Source organism: Lissotriton helveticus, chromosome 4_1 (assembly GCF_964261635.1).
Source record: "Lissotriton helveticus chromosome 4_1, aLisHel1.1, whole genome shotgun sequence".
NCBI classification, from domain to species: Eukaryota; Metazoa; Chordata; class Amphibia; order Caudata; family Salamandridae; genus Lissotriton; species Lissotriton helveticus.
Genome location: NC_136063.1, coordinates 134,710,441 through 134,723,740, shown reverse-complemented (window position 1 = coordinate 134,723,740; position 13,300 = coordinate 134,710,441). Strand labels below are relative to the sequence as shown.

At 48.9% G+C, this 13,300-nt stretch overlaps 1 protein-coding gene across 1 annotated transcript in view; it reads left to right on the top strand.

Moving 5' to 3' along the window:
* Window positions 1–13,300, top strand: part of GPAA1 (glycosylphosphatidylinositol anchor attachment 1) — a 129,302-nt gene that overhangs the window by 49,515 nt on the left and 66,487 nt on the right. The window contains exon 6 of the mRNA XM_078686537.1: window positions 2,479–2,580. Within this exon, the coding sequence (XP_078542663.1) occupies window positions 2,479–2,580 (102 nt within the window). The remainder of the gene's footprint in view (window positions 1–2,478; window positions 2,581–13,300) is intronic.

Sequence of the window (13,300 nt, the reverse complement as noted above, 5' to 3'; positions counted from 1 at the left end):
TGTTTTCGCCTGTACCTCTGGTGATGCAAAGGAGGAGTGTACTAACATGGGTAGCACTACACAAGAACATGGGAAATGACAAACTAATGGTAACTTCCAATCTAAGAATTGTGTTTGTAATTGGTGATTCTTGTTAATTAAGACCATCTTTAGTTTGTAGGTTTCGTTTGGGTGGAAGTCTTAAAGCAGCACATGCGGTTTATGTGCGGCGAACTGGTTGCACCTATTCAATGGACAGTTTTTCACCCACGGCCAGTTGTTGCTGGACACTTACAAAACAGTGGTCTCCAGTCTGATTCACGTTTATGGAGAGAGTTGCTCGGAGCTGTCTAAAACTGCCTTACCTTTTGTGCTCTTTGCTTTCTAATATAAGAAGTTGATTCTGTGTTCGGATGTGTGGGCAGTGCAAAATGTTTTGTCTGTTCGTTTTTTCCCCTCAAAGCACATTTCTGTAACGGGGAGGCTAGTGTTGGTAGCTGGTTTAAGGGAAATTCTGGTGCTCAGAAAATGCACGACAGGACCTTTTAGTATCAGTTTTCAAACGACTTGAAAACATAGCTTCTGAATTTGTCCTCACTTTTTTTTTACTCCAGAGGCTGCCTCCCCCAGTGGGAGTGTTGCCTGCTTCCCTCGCTGCTGTGCTGTGTTTTCATCCTCCTTTGAAGCAGGTCTCTCTGGGGCTTTCTCGGGTGACTGTCTTTTGGCCAGTCTTAGATGGTAAAGCTATTGGAACTTGTGCATTCTGTTTTTATTAACGTTTAACATGCCTGTTTTTCAGATCTCCTGGTCCCCTCGTTGTTTTCCGAGTCTTACTGAAACGTTATTTTTATGTGCAGCACTTAGATGCGTTTGTAATCAAACCAGACCTTCAAAATTCCCATGCGTGGGCATTTTCTTGCCTTACTTGTATGGAATTGTATACAGAAATGTGCAAGAAACTGGTATGAATTTAAAGGCCCGGTGTCCCTTATTCTGGCGTTTTTGAAGTGTGCACTGCCTAGGTTTAATACTATGTGCTGCCCTGTGTTCTCACCGTAGCACGAGCCTCGGGGTGTAAACAGGCGGTCACAGGAGGAAGAAATACTGCTGGGTTGGTGCTCCGGACTCCTTTAAATAGAAATGAATCTCCCCCCAACCCTGGTGTCCGGTGTAAATACGTTCTCTTAAAGTGCCTGGTAGGTTCACGAGATTCATGTGGATGAACCAAAACTTGGGGATACATGTAACATGGTATGAAAAAATGTATCGTGATATTCTGTCAATGCAAGTAGGAGGGCGGAGGTGGTACTGTTTATCAAGTAATGAGCATGGGCGGGAGGTTTTTAGGTTTCGCCTGTGTGTGTGTGTGACTGCTCCTGGGTGTGTGTGTGTGTGACTGCTCCTGGGTGTGTGTGTGTGTGTGTGTGACTGCTCCTGGGTGTGTGTGTGTGTGTGACTGCTCCTGGGGGTGTGTGTGTGTGACTGCTCCTGGGTGTGTGTGTATGTGACTGCTCCAGAGTATGTGCGTGTGTATGTGACTGCTCCAGAGTGTGTGTGTGTGTGTGTATATGTGACTGCTCCAGTGTGTGTGTGTGTGTGACTGCTCCAGTGTGTGTGTGTGTGTGTGTGTGTGACTGCTCCAGTGTGTGTGTGTGTGTGGGGGGGGGCTTTGGGTGTGGCTGGCTCTGGGTGTGTGGGGCTGGGTCTGTGTGTGTGTGTGGTAGTAATTGCTGTCTGCTGAGGTCGTCCGTAGGGTACAATAGTTCTCACATTTGCGAGAGGTTAAACTATTGGCAATGTAAACTTCTCCAAAGGCGAAACCGTTGCATTGTAAATGCTTGTTTTACCTGTATTGATGGGAATATATAATATTTTAAAAGCCCGTTTGCCAGCAGTAAATCTAGCTAACAACCTATTGCTTGAAGCAACAGCCTTTAATTATTTTATAACTTAGCAATTCAGAATTACCGAACTTTGTAAATGCTTTTAAAATCTGCCCAGCCCAGATGCGTCTTAAAGAGATTGTTTTCTCAATTTTTTAGGAGCATTGTGTTTTATGGACTCACCACCGCCAATTTGTCTGTGAACTGCTATTAAAGTTATCACCAGTCACTTTCTGTCTGAGAAAAACTTGGCTTTCATAATGCATTGATATAACTGAGCATTCAGTTGACTGTCAAAACCTGTTGATTCTGCAAAGCAAGCATCTTTTGTTTTTATACACTTCTGATGGCAGAATAGAGTACCCACTGCATGCCTACAGTATATGTCAGGAAAATAGCCCTTACTTTTGATAGATTACAATTACAGTACTGTGTAAGATGTGTCAGTGCTTCCACCTCTGTGTTGAATGCTTCAGGGTTGAATATGTAGGCACATTATAAGTGTTAAGAGTGAGTAAATCAGGTGGGGTTTGTCAGCTGCAAATTTCTCCTTGTTCTGGCTCCTCCCATTGATCCTTTTACAGACAAGAGCGTGCTTTACATTTTTGTATTCTAGGTCAGATTTACTGGGCCAAAGACATCATCTTCTTGGTGAACGAGCATGATCTGATTGGCATGGAGGCCTGGCTGGAGGCGTACCATGATGTCAATATAACAGGTAACAAAATATCTATAAACCTGCTAAGGGAGCATATGAGTATGTGTTAATTCTTTTCAGTGGCCTTGCCCAGCCCACTCTAGTAATATTTCCCTCTGAACTTGTGCATCAGCGCTTGTAAAGCTCAACGTTCGCTTACTACCCCAGCAACACCCAGCACCACATTGTGATTCAGGTCATTTGCTTTTAGTGTACCTCCTCTGGAAGGTACTGTTCTAAGCCTTCTCCAAAATACATTTTCCAAAAGCCTTAAAAATTCACCCTTTTCCCACCGTCAGCGTTTATTATTTAGTTATGAAGATTGGACAAGAGCACACCCTGCTCCTGGTGCCATCAAAGTGATGTATGGATGAACATGGTCAAAATAGTCAAGACAGTCTTTAAATATAGTCATGTACATGCAGTGACTTAGAAAGTGTATTATAGAAGATGATGTTTACAGAGTACGCAAGAGACAGACTGATTTACGTTCATACAACCAGAGGAGGCCAAAATACATAAAATGAGCAAGGTATGATACACAGGAGGGAACTCCATTTGTGAGAATGTTTTAGTCATGCACAATTGGAAAAGACATGGTAACTAAGTATTAGATGCTGGTTAGTTTGTATGATCAGGATGGATGTGAGGTAATGTAGGGTCACACTTTGCAAGGGCATGGAAACTGAGCATTTGATGGTGGCTAGGTTGTAAGATCAGAATGTATATAAGGTAATGTAGGACTACGCTTTATTCAGGTGAGAGGTATATTAATATGGCAGTAGTAAGGATTGTGCGCCATTTGCCACAGTTAGTACTTCCCAAGGAGGAGTTTTTGAGGCCATGCTAGAAGAAGCAAAAAAGGGGACCACTTTGAATTATTTTTCCTGGTCGTTCTAAGTACATTGCTTCAGAGGAAGCTGGGCAGGGTATCATTCTTTCTAAAGCAAGAAACTGCCAGTCTGAACTTTTCTTTGCTCATTACAGTGTTGAACAACCACGATGGCAAGTCTTAGAACAAAATATATAACAGTTTCTGATGACTGCCATGCAAATGAAGCTGGCAGGTTTTTGATGGGATGGGTGCCCAATTAGAGTCATTCAAGATAAGGTAAGCTGATCTGTGAAGGTGGCTATGAGTGGGCAACTCAGACTCTGGGAATGCCAGTCCAGAGGAAATTGCAGTTATCAATATGAGGAAACGGCAGTGACAGGACAGTTGATGTTTGACCAATATGAAACTAATCCTTATGGATTTAGAGCCTGATGCAACACAATGTGAGCTGGGTATGGGTACTCTTGGTCATGCTCTGTGGATAACCTATTTTCCATCAAATCTCAGTGGAACATCCTAGAGATGCCCGAGCGGTGAGCAATCTCTAGGTTGAAGGCGAGGGGCAGATACTCTGGATTCGGTTAGTGTTGGCCGTGTGTTATCCATGGTTAGATGAGAAGAGTCACTTTAGTGTAATTTCTGTCTCCGAGCTGATATGTTGTTACAGTTGCTTGTTGTCTGTATATTAGTGGCAAGAGGTGTACAGATATATACGAGAGGGTCAAGGATGGAGCGGTCCTCCAAACAGCAGACACATTGACTATTCACCTCTTAAAAATAGTTTAAGTGCCACTTATCCTTCCGGAACAATAACCATAACAATATTACATGAATGCTCAGTCATCTTTTACGGTCTCAGGAAATATCCAAATGTAACATACAAACTGTAGTACTCAACTCCTGTACTCTTGAAGTCTCCCCTGGGGAGAAACTATGCAGGAGAGCCACATATTTGGGGATCGGCATGGGGTTGAAAAACTTTCACAACTGCAGATGACGCACCATGGTTCTGAAGCACTGATCTTTGTTCCAGATAAAAGGGAAGAGGACTTTTTAGGTAACATGCTTAAAGTTTCCAATTTGTAGAGCATGCAGTTTCAAGACTTTGATGAGCTGAAAGATCTAACATAAAAAGCAGATGGTGAAATGCTTGCTTATAGTATTACCACTGACAATTGCACAGGGTAGCATTCCAACCCATCGTTTTTAGCCTACTGTACCACTCTAGACAGAGTCCTACCTTATGCAAAGCAGTTCTGACCCTGCTCTCATTGGGAGCAGTCCATCCCGAACTGCCAGACAAGGCTTCTTCCAGGATGGAGCTCAAGTAACCGGTTGCGGCCGTATTGGTCTTTGTCAGTTAGCAACAGCGTGGGTCCTGTGGCAAAGCAAGCAAGGGCTCCTTCTAGGCATAACCCTGGGCACTTTGACATTACATTAAACACTCAAAAAGATATGGGAGGCATATTAGCAAATAGTCTAACCACTGGCAATCGCTGAAAGATCTGTTAGGTGGTTAGAGGCACACGTTTGGGAAAGTTCCTGACTTTGCTTTTTAAGCTTAGAACTTTCACATTGACTCTTCGAATAGATAACATGTTACTTAGCAATTTGTTAGCCTAACACTTCAGAGATTTATATGAAACTGGGATGCACTTAGTTCTGACTACACCTGCTCTTACTCCAGGACCTGGTTTTTAGAGGTGTGATAGGGAAATAGGTAGATGAGTATTTTGCTACTAAGTGGGTGCGGATTACCCTGTGGTGTGGAAGGAGTAGAGTGCAAGGTGCTTTCAAGGCAGTGGTCTGGGAAAAATGCATTACTCATTCACATTTTTTTAACATTACAAGATGTAGAAATCCAGGAATTGGAGAAAAAGGTTGGAAAAGCTAAGGAAAGAATATGGGGTTAAACAATCAGTCATGCTCTTGAGAAAACTGACTGCGACTAGAAGACAACAAAAAATCATATTTACAAATAGGGCGGTAGTGACTTTGCTTCATCTTAAGCAATGTTCTAGATATCAGGAGACCAGATCAGCACTTGCATGGCTGATCACCCTAGACTGCAAATGGAGAAAGTAAAACAAAATAATACAGAGAATGGACAGATGGTTCAGGGAAGACTACAAATTCAGATAATTTTAGAGCTACCATAGCTCTGTTAATTCAGCAGAGGTCTATGTGTGCTTCCACTGAGAACTAGAGATGATGTAGACGAATATATGGTACCATCCCGCAGTCTTTCACTCCGCAGGGAATCACAACGCAGTTGTTACGACGACCGCGTTGTGATTCCACATACCATTACTCCGCAAGTCAGAACAACGACTTGCGGAGGGGGGCGCTGGATGTTGGAATAGTATACTTTACTATTCCAACTCCAGTCTGTGGGGACACTAGGGAAGGTGTTGGATTTTAAATCCAACACCTCCCCCCCCCCCCCCCCCCCCCCCCCTCCTCAAGTCGTCGTTCCGACTTGCGGAGTAATGGTATGCGGAATCACAACGCGGTCGTGATTCCCTGCGGGGAGAAAGATTCGTTGTTAACAGCATCTACTGATGTACACGCAGTTGCCAAGACCCAATGTATAACAGAGGGAAGCCCTAGATGCCTTCACCATAGAAGAGGTGTGGTGTGGTGTGAGGGCTACTGATACCCTGAAGAGCAGCAAGAACCCAGGCCTGGATGGTTACACAGATCTTTAGCATTTTTTTTTCTAAACAAAGCATGCATTTCACAATTGACTCCAAAATGGACAAATCTCATGAATTATTTAACAGAATCCGAATCCGTGATGCTTATCTTGGGTGTAGTCACGGTTGCTTTTTTAACCAAGCTGTGCCTAAAACACCCAGCTCTTTTCATCCTTGAGGTTCACTTCTTTTCTCAAAGCGGATGTTAAGCTGTTCACCAAGATTGAAAGAGATTCTATCAGGAATAATCCACGCTGATCTGTGAAGTTTGATTAAGAACAAGCAAAGACATGCTTTATTCGACATCTAAACAAAGGTTTGCCCCTACATTTTTTAAATGCATGAACCTACATTTTGTATGGTAAGCTTACAGGATACTACCTGTGAGGGAACAGCAGTGGTTTTGTCCAAGGCAAGGCAGGACCTCCTCAATGTTAAGTCATACAGACTGTTGTCTCTCTTGAACCTCCAGTATAAGAGTTTGGGCAAGTTGTTGGCCAATAGGCTGATAACATGATTTGGCACAGCCCAACCAAAATGGTTTTATCCCCAGCTGTAGTATGCATATAAACCTTACACAACTGGTGTGCGTCCTCAACAGAACCCCCTGCGTATACCTTAGGCTAGTGGTGGGCTCTTCGGATCATGAGGATGCCTTTAATATCATAGTTTGACTTTTCTTGTTCACAAGATAAGAGTTAAAAGTGAACCTCAGGCGTGGCTTGGGAAGCCATCATGACGGACGTTCTTTAATAGAGCTCCCACGGACCCCTCAAGATCCTGGAATTACTTGCCAGCAATTGCTCGTCGGCTGCCCCCTCTGCGGACCCTGTGCCTGACGCAGCCGGACACGGTTGCAGAGGTGAAGCAAGCCGCTAAGGGTGCTCAGAGGTGCTGATTGATGCCTGTGATCCTGCTGGGCTGCATTGGGCAGAGTTAGAGGCTGCGCCACGGCTGGGGCAAACCGTAGCGGAGGTGACCGCGCTCTGGAGAGGCAAGAAATCCAGGGTGTTGTTTGTCCCCATCACCCTCCCTCCCCCGGCCTGCTTGCAATGAGAAGAGGCCATGGGAGCAGCCGCCCAACCCGCTGACATTGGCTGTTCGGGAGATGAGGAGGTGAGATTACGGTGACTCGTGTAACATGCCTTGTGCAAGCCTGCTGTGACCCTACCCCCCCTGCTGTCTGACCTTCCTTGCTTGGGGTTTGCAGGCTGAGAGGTTCCCCAGAGGCTCGGGGATTGGTAGAGTGCCACCGGTTGAAGGTCCGACAGGGAGGCGCCACCGAGATCCACTCTCACATTGGTGTTCGGCACCATCTGACTGCCTCCCACATCTTTAACACTAGAGAGTCGGCGGTGCTGTGGCTCACGGTAGAGCAGCCCCTTTGAACCCTCGCTGCTACCTCATCACGAGGGTCTAGACCCACTGGACCTGCTGGGAGCAGACCTGCATCCAGGCCACGACGGAATCGTACACCCTCCCAGAAGAGAAACTCTCTTACTAGCTCCAAAACGCCTCCGGATCTCCTCCAGGACGTGAACGCTCACCTTCTCAAATACACCATCGCCTTGTCCTCCAACGCCAAGGGCCAACAATCGGACCAGGAAACTCGCTTGACACCAAACCTTCAACAGAAGCCCAGGTGGACATTGACTACTCTCAAAGTCCCGCAGTCTAACTCCTTCATCACTTAACATCTAAGAAACTTCTTGCCTCCTCACGTAGCCCTTCTTTTCATTGATTTTTAAAAAGGCGTTTGACACAGTGGACTGGAGTTACCTTATGTTGATGCTGGAACAGGTCGGGATTGGATCTTGCTTCCGTGGATTGGTCAAGAACCTCTACTTTAGCCCTAGGATGAGGGTCCAGATTAATGGTGTCCTCTCCCATACTATCGCCATTGGTAAGGGGACCAGACATGGCTGTCCTCAGTCTTTGTTCCTCTTTGCATTAGCGATCGAGCCACTAGTGCAACACATCCGCATTGATGCACAGGTCTGCAGGTGGAAGTGGAGTGATGGGCATAAAGCTTGTATAGCCTTGTATGCAGACTATGTTCTGCTCTACCTGGCGAACCCTGCGGTGGCTGGACCTCGATGTGTCCACCTCCTGCGTTGCTTTGTGGAAGCTTCGGGCCTTAGGGTGAACACCTCCAAATCAATACTCTCTCTTACTTTCTGTCAAAATTTGCCGCTCTTCATACCACGGACGTGGTTTTGTGCCCTGGATAGAGTGGCAGCCTCGTTTCTGTGGCAGGGCTCTTGGGCCCGCCTGACATATGCGCACTGCCAATATGGCCCTTACGATGGTGGCCTGGGAATAGTTTACCTCTCCCATTATTATGTAGCCTCAGATCTATTGGCCATCCACAGCTGGTTTAACTGGGGTTGGACGGACCCCGCCTGCCGCTTGAAATTATCCCTTTTGGGATTCCCTCACATTCTACTTATGTCTGTGGCTCTCCCCTTTCCAACTCTACCCCGATTGTGACAAAAACAGCCCAGGTTTGGAGGGTGGCTCTGCGACACACTCATTGAGGATGCCAAACTCGCCCGACAGACTGCTTTTTGGCAAGGTACCTGGTAGGGGAAGGCGTCGTCTCTGCAGGGCTTTAGGCGCTGGGACTTGATTGGGATCACACAACTTGGGGATGTCTGGTCGGGGACACAAGTGATCATTTCAGGAACTCGTAGTCACCTGCACATTCAATCAATCAGGGAATTGTAAGCGCGCTACTCACCCGTGAGGGTCTCAAGGCGCAGGGGGTGGGGGGGTCCGCAGATCAGTGTAGCCTAGCCGAAGAGCCAGGCCTTGAGGGTCTTCCTGAAGGTATTCAGGGAGGGGGCGTGTCTGATGTCTGCCGGTAGCTTGTTCCAGGTCTTGGCTGCAATGTGAGAGAAGGATCTTCCGCCTGCTCTGGCTCAGTGGATGCGCGCGGTTTCGGCCAGTGCGAGGTTGGAAGATCGGAAGTTTCTTTTGGGAATGTGGAAGTTGATTCGGTCGTTAAGGTATTTGGGTTCATTGTGTAGGCATTTGTAGGCGTAAGTGAGGGTTTTGAAAGTGACTCTTTTCTCTACGGGGAGCCAGTGGAGACTTTGTAGGTTTTGGCTGATGTGCTCGTGTCAAGGGATAACGAGTCTAGCGGCGGTGTTCTGTATTGTCTGGAGTTTGCAGAGTAGGGACTTGTTTATGCCGGCGTAGAGTGCGTTTCCATAGTCCACTCTGTTGGTGATGAGTGCGTGGGTGACTGTCTTCCTTGACTCAGGGGGGATCCACTTGAAGGTCTTGCGGAGGATGCAGAGGGTGTTGAAGCAGCTGGAGGTGACAGCGTTGACCTGTCAGTTCATGGTGAGTGCGATACCGAGGTTCTTGGCGTGGTCTGATGGGGTAGGTGGGCTTCCGAGGGCAGCCGACCACCAGGTGCTGTCACATGCAGAAGGGGTGGTACCGAGGACAGGGACTTCAGTCTTCACGGCATTGAGCTTGAGGCAGCTGTCAGTCATCCAGACTGCGATGTCATGCATTCCTCTCTGGAAGCTGAGTTTGGCAGTGGTGGGGTCTTTGGTGCATGAGAGGATGAGCTAGGTGTCGTCGGCGTAGGATACAATGTCGAGGCCGTGTTGTCGGACGATGGCTGCGAGGTGGGCCATGTAGATGTTGAAGAGGGTGGGGCTCAGGGATGAACACTCTGGGACTACGCAGGTGATTTTCGTGGGGCCAGAGAGGAAGGGTGGGAGTCTGATCCTTTGGCTTCTTCCGGTGAGGAATGGTCCGATCCAATCTAGGGCTGTTCCTTGTATGCCTGCGTCGTGTAGTCTGGCGACTAGTGTACTGTGGGAGACGGTGTCGAAGGACACTGATAGGTCAAGTGGGTTGAGGGCTGCTGAGTGTTCTTGGTCCAGAGGGTGCGGATGTCATCTGTGGGGCTAGTAGGGCGGTCTCTGTTCTGTGGTTGCTTCAGAATCTGGAATGGGAAGGGTCGAGGACGGCGTTCTCTTCAATGAATCGTGTCAGTTTCCTGTTGACTGTTTTCTCTGCAACTTTGGCTGCGAAGGGGAGGAGCACGATGGGCTGATAGTTCTTGAGGTTAGTGGGGCAGCTGTGGGCTTCTTGAGCAGGGGTCTGACTTCTCAACGCTTCCAGTCATCTGGGAAGGTGCCTGTTTTGAAGGTGGTGTTGATCGTGCGTTGTAGTTCGGGTGCGATGACGGCTGTGGCTCTGTGGTAGATGTGAGGGGGGCAGGGGTCGGTGGCTTCCCCCAAGTGGATGCTTTTCTTGGTCGAGACGGTGTCTTCGGCCGGTTGGAGATGGTGGGCTGGCTGGTGTTTCTGGGGGGAGTGGGGCATCTGTGGTGCCTGGTGGATGGTCGATGAAGTTCTCATAGAGGTTTTTAATCTTGAGGTGGAAATAGGTTCCAAGCTTGTTGCAGAGGTCTTGGGATGGGGTGATGTCTGTGGCTTCGCGGGTTGGTGAATTCTTGAATGACACTGATAAGTTCCTTGGAGTTGGTGGAGTTGGCCAGGATTTTGTTGTGGATGAAGTTCCTCTTGGTGGATCTGATCTGGTTGTGGTAGTCCGTCATGGCGTCCTTGTAGGTGGTGTGGTTTTTGGTTGTCTTGGTGTTTCTCCAGTTCTACTCCAGTCGTCTGCAGGTGCGTCTCGCTTCTTGGAGAGTGGTGGTGAATCAGGCGGCTTTCCTAGGGTGTTGTCTGTCAGGGTTGCGTAGCGGGGCAAGCTCGTCTGCGCAGTTGGAGATGCAGGTGTGGAGTTCTCTGGCTGCGACGTTTGCGTCTGGTGCCCAGGTTTGGTTGGCTCTGGTGAGGATGGAGTTAAGTTGCTCGTCGGTAACCTTGCTCCAGTTCCTTCGTGGTGGGCGTGGGGCTGTTTGGGTGCCTTGGGTATGTTGATGGCAAAGTGCACGCAGTGGTGGTGGGCCCATAGCGGCTGCGTTGTGTGGCTGAATTAGATGCTGTTTCCTGCTGTGAAGATAGGGTCGAAGGTGTGTTTTGCTCTGTGGGTCGGTGTGTTGACAAGTTGTTTAGGTCCGATGCTGGCGTGGTTGTCACGAAGGATAGTAGAGTTTGGGTCCCTGGGTTTGTTGAGGTGGAAGTTCAGCTTTCCATTGTGTATGTAGTTTGTTGAGGTGATGGCGTGGGGTGCAATGAAGTCAGTGATGGTGGTGGCGAAGGGGGCCGGGTGTCTAGACGAGGGTTCCTCCGAGTGTGGCTTAGGGGGTGGTCTGGATCTGGAAGTACAGGTGTTCGGCGGAGGGGAAGGTTTCACCGGAGGTGGTGTGGCGGAGGGTGCTCTTGTGGGCGATGGCGAGGCCCCCTCCTAGGTGGTTGGGGCTGTCTTTCCTCTGGATCTTGTATCCGTATGGGATGGCGGTGCTAATGTTGGGGGCGGAGGATGCGTTGGTCCAGGTCTCTGTGAAGAAGCCGGTGTTGTGCGCGAGAGAGTCGAGTAGGTTCCAGATTTCCATGGCGTGTTTGTTTATGGAGCGTACGTTGGGAGGATGCATTTAAGGGTGTCGCCGGTGCTGGCGTCAGCGTGGGTTGGAAGCCGGGGTGGGAGTGAGGGTCTGGCCGCAGTGGAGGCAGGAGAACTGGCCGTGGGTCGTGTTCGGCGAGGCCTGTTGGCATTCTCGAAGTCTTCCAGGGTTGAGAGCGAGGAGGGTGGTGGTGTCACAGCAATGGTTAATGGGAGGTCCAGGATTCCTGGCGCCGGCCGCGATCGGGTCGCGGACGGGTTCTGCGGCTGCCATTAAGGAGAGGAGGGGGAGGAGAGGCTGGGAGGCGGGAGTGGGGGAATTCCGGAGCGGGAGATGCCGCAGGGGCAACAGCGGGGAAAGGAACAGGCAGGCACAAGAAAATAAAAACAGTGGTGGAATTAGAGCAAGACACAGATGGGCACCATAACAGTGGCTCAACGGGGAATAATTAAGAAAAAAAATGGCTGAGAAAGGGTACAGTGGTTGCAGGCAGTCTGGTCCCAGTTGGAGCAGGCAGCAGCCTCGAACCTCCCAAGGAGGAGGTTGGGGTCTGAAGGTAAGAGACGGCACAGCGGAGCTGCGGGGAGAGAGTGGACCTAGACAGAGGGTCGGAGGTCTTACTCTCATTGGCACACACACAGTTCTATCAATTCCTTCAATTGCGACACGCCCTCCACACTCCCGTCTCGGTTACCGACTCTCTTCTGGAATGTAGCCAATTGGAGGTAAAATTCCGATGGACGATTTGGACAGGGGAGGAATCTTCTAGATCTACCGCACCTTTGTTGTTAATACCCCAGGCACTCCAGACAATCTTCAAACCCAATGGGAGGGCTGGGTGCAAACCATCTAAGATAACGACTGGCTCGATGCGCTGATGGCGCCATGGATCATCACAATTTTCTCCAAACTGTGGTTGCTTTAAACATATTATCTATACACTGCCTATCTCTCCCCGGCTCGGCTCCACCGAGTGGGACTTCTCTCTGACCCTATTTGTCCCTGCTGGTGCCGCGCTCCGGCCAATTTCTAGCACATGGTTTGGCTGTGCCATGCATTTCAAAATTTCTGAGCCGCGAATGTGGGGAGCTCAATGAGGTGTTTGTATGGGAGAGCCCTCTCACCCCTGTGTTGATTTTGTTGGAAGTCCTTGAGGGCACTCTGGGGGTTGGCGGGGTAATGAGGACTGATCGGTCCTTCTTGGGAACAGCCCTCTATAGTCAACAAACGTGACATTGCCACACACAGAAAATTGCCTTTACCTCCCACCCTTTCACTTTGGCGCTGAGGGGTGGACTGGTCCACCCTGCAGGGAAAGACTGTCGACGAGGCCACTGGTGTCCCCTCATGCATGGTCTAGTGTGGTGGAAGTGGATAGGCTGATGGCCGTGACTGATGCCAGGAGTGCTGATGCTGGTGGGGTTTTGTATTGTTCTAAGCATTGTTCCCTGTAGGGTGAGCGCATGGGCACCCATGTCTTGTGTGCAGTGCGCGCTCACTTCACGTGAGTTTCACACCGCTGCTTTTGAAACGTGAGCGGCATGAACGACGGTCATTTGCTTGTTGCTGGGAAGCAGTGGCAGTAAACTCGAGAGAGCCTGGCCTACCCAACTCTACTTGCAATGGCACTAGTCAAATCTAGAAATTGCTGTCACAGTAGTGTCAATATCAACAGACGAAGATGAGATTGATCCTGAAGCCCTTTCTGGATCAGAGGAC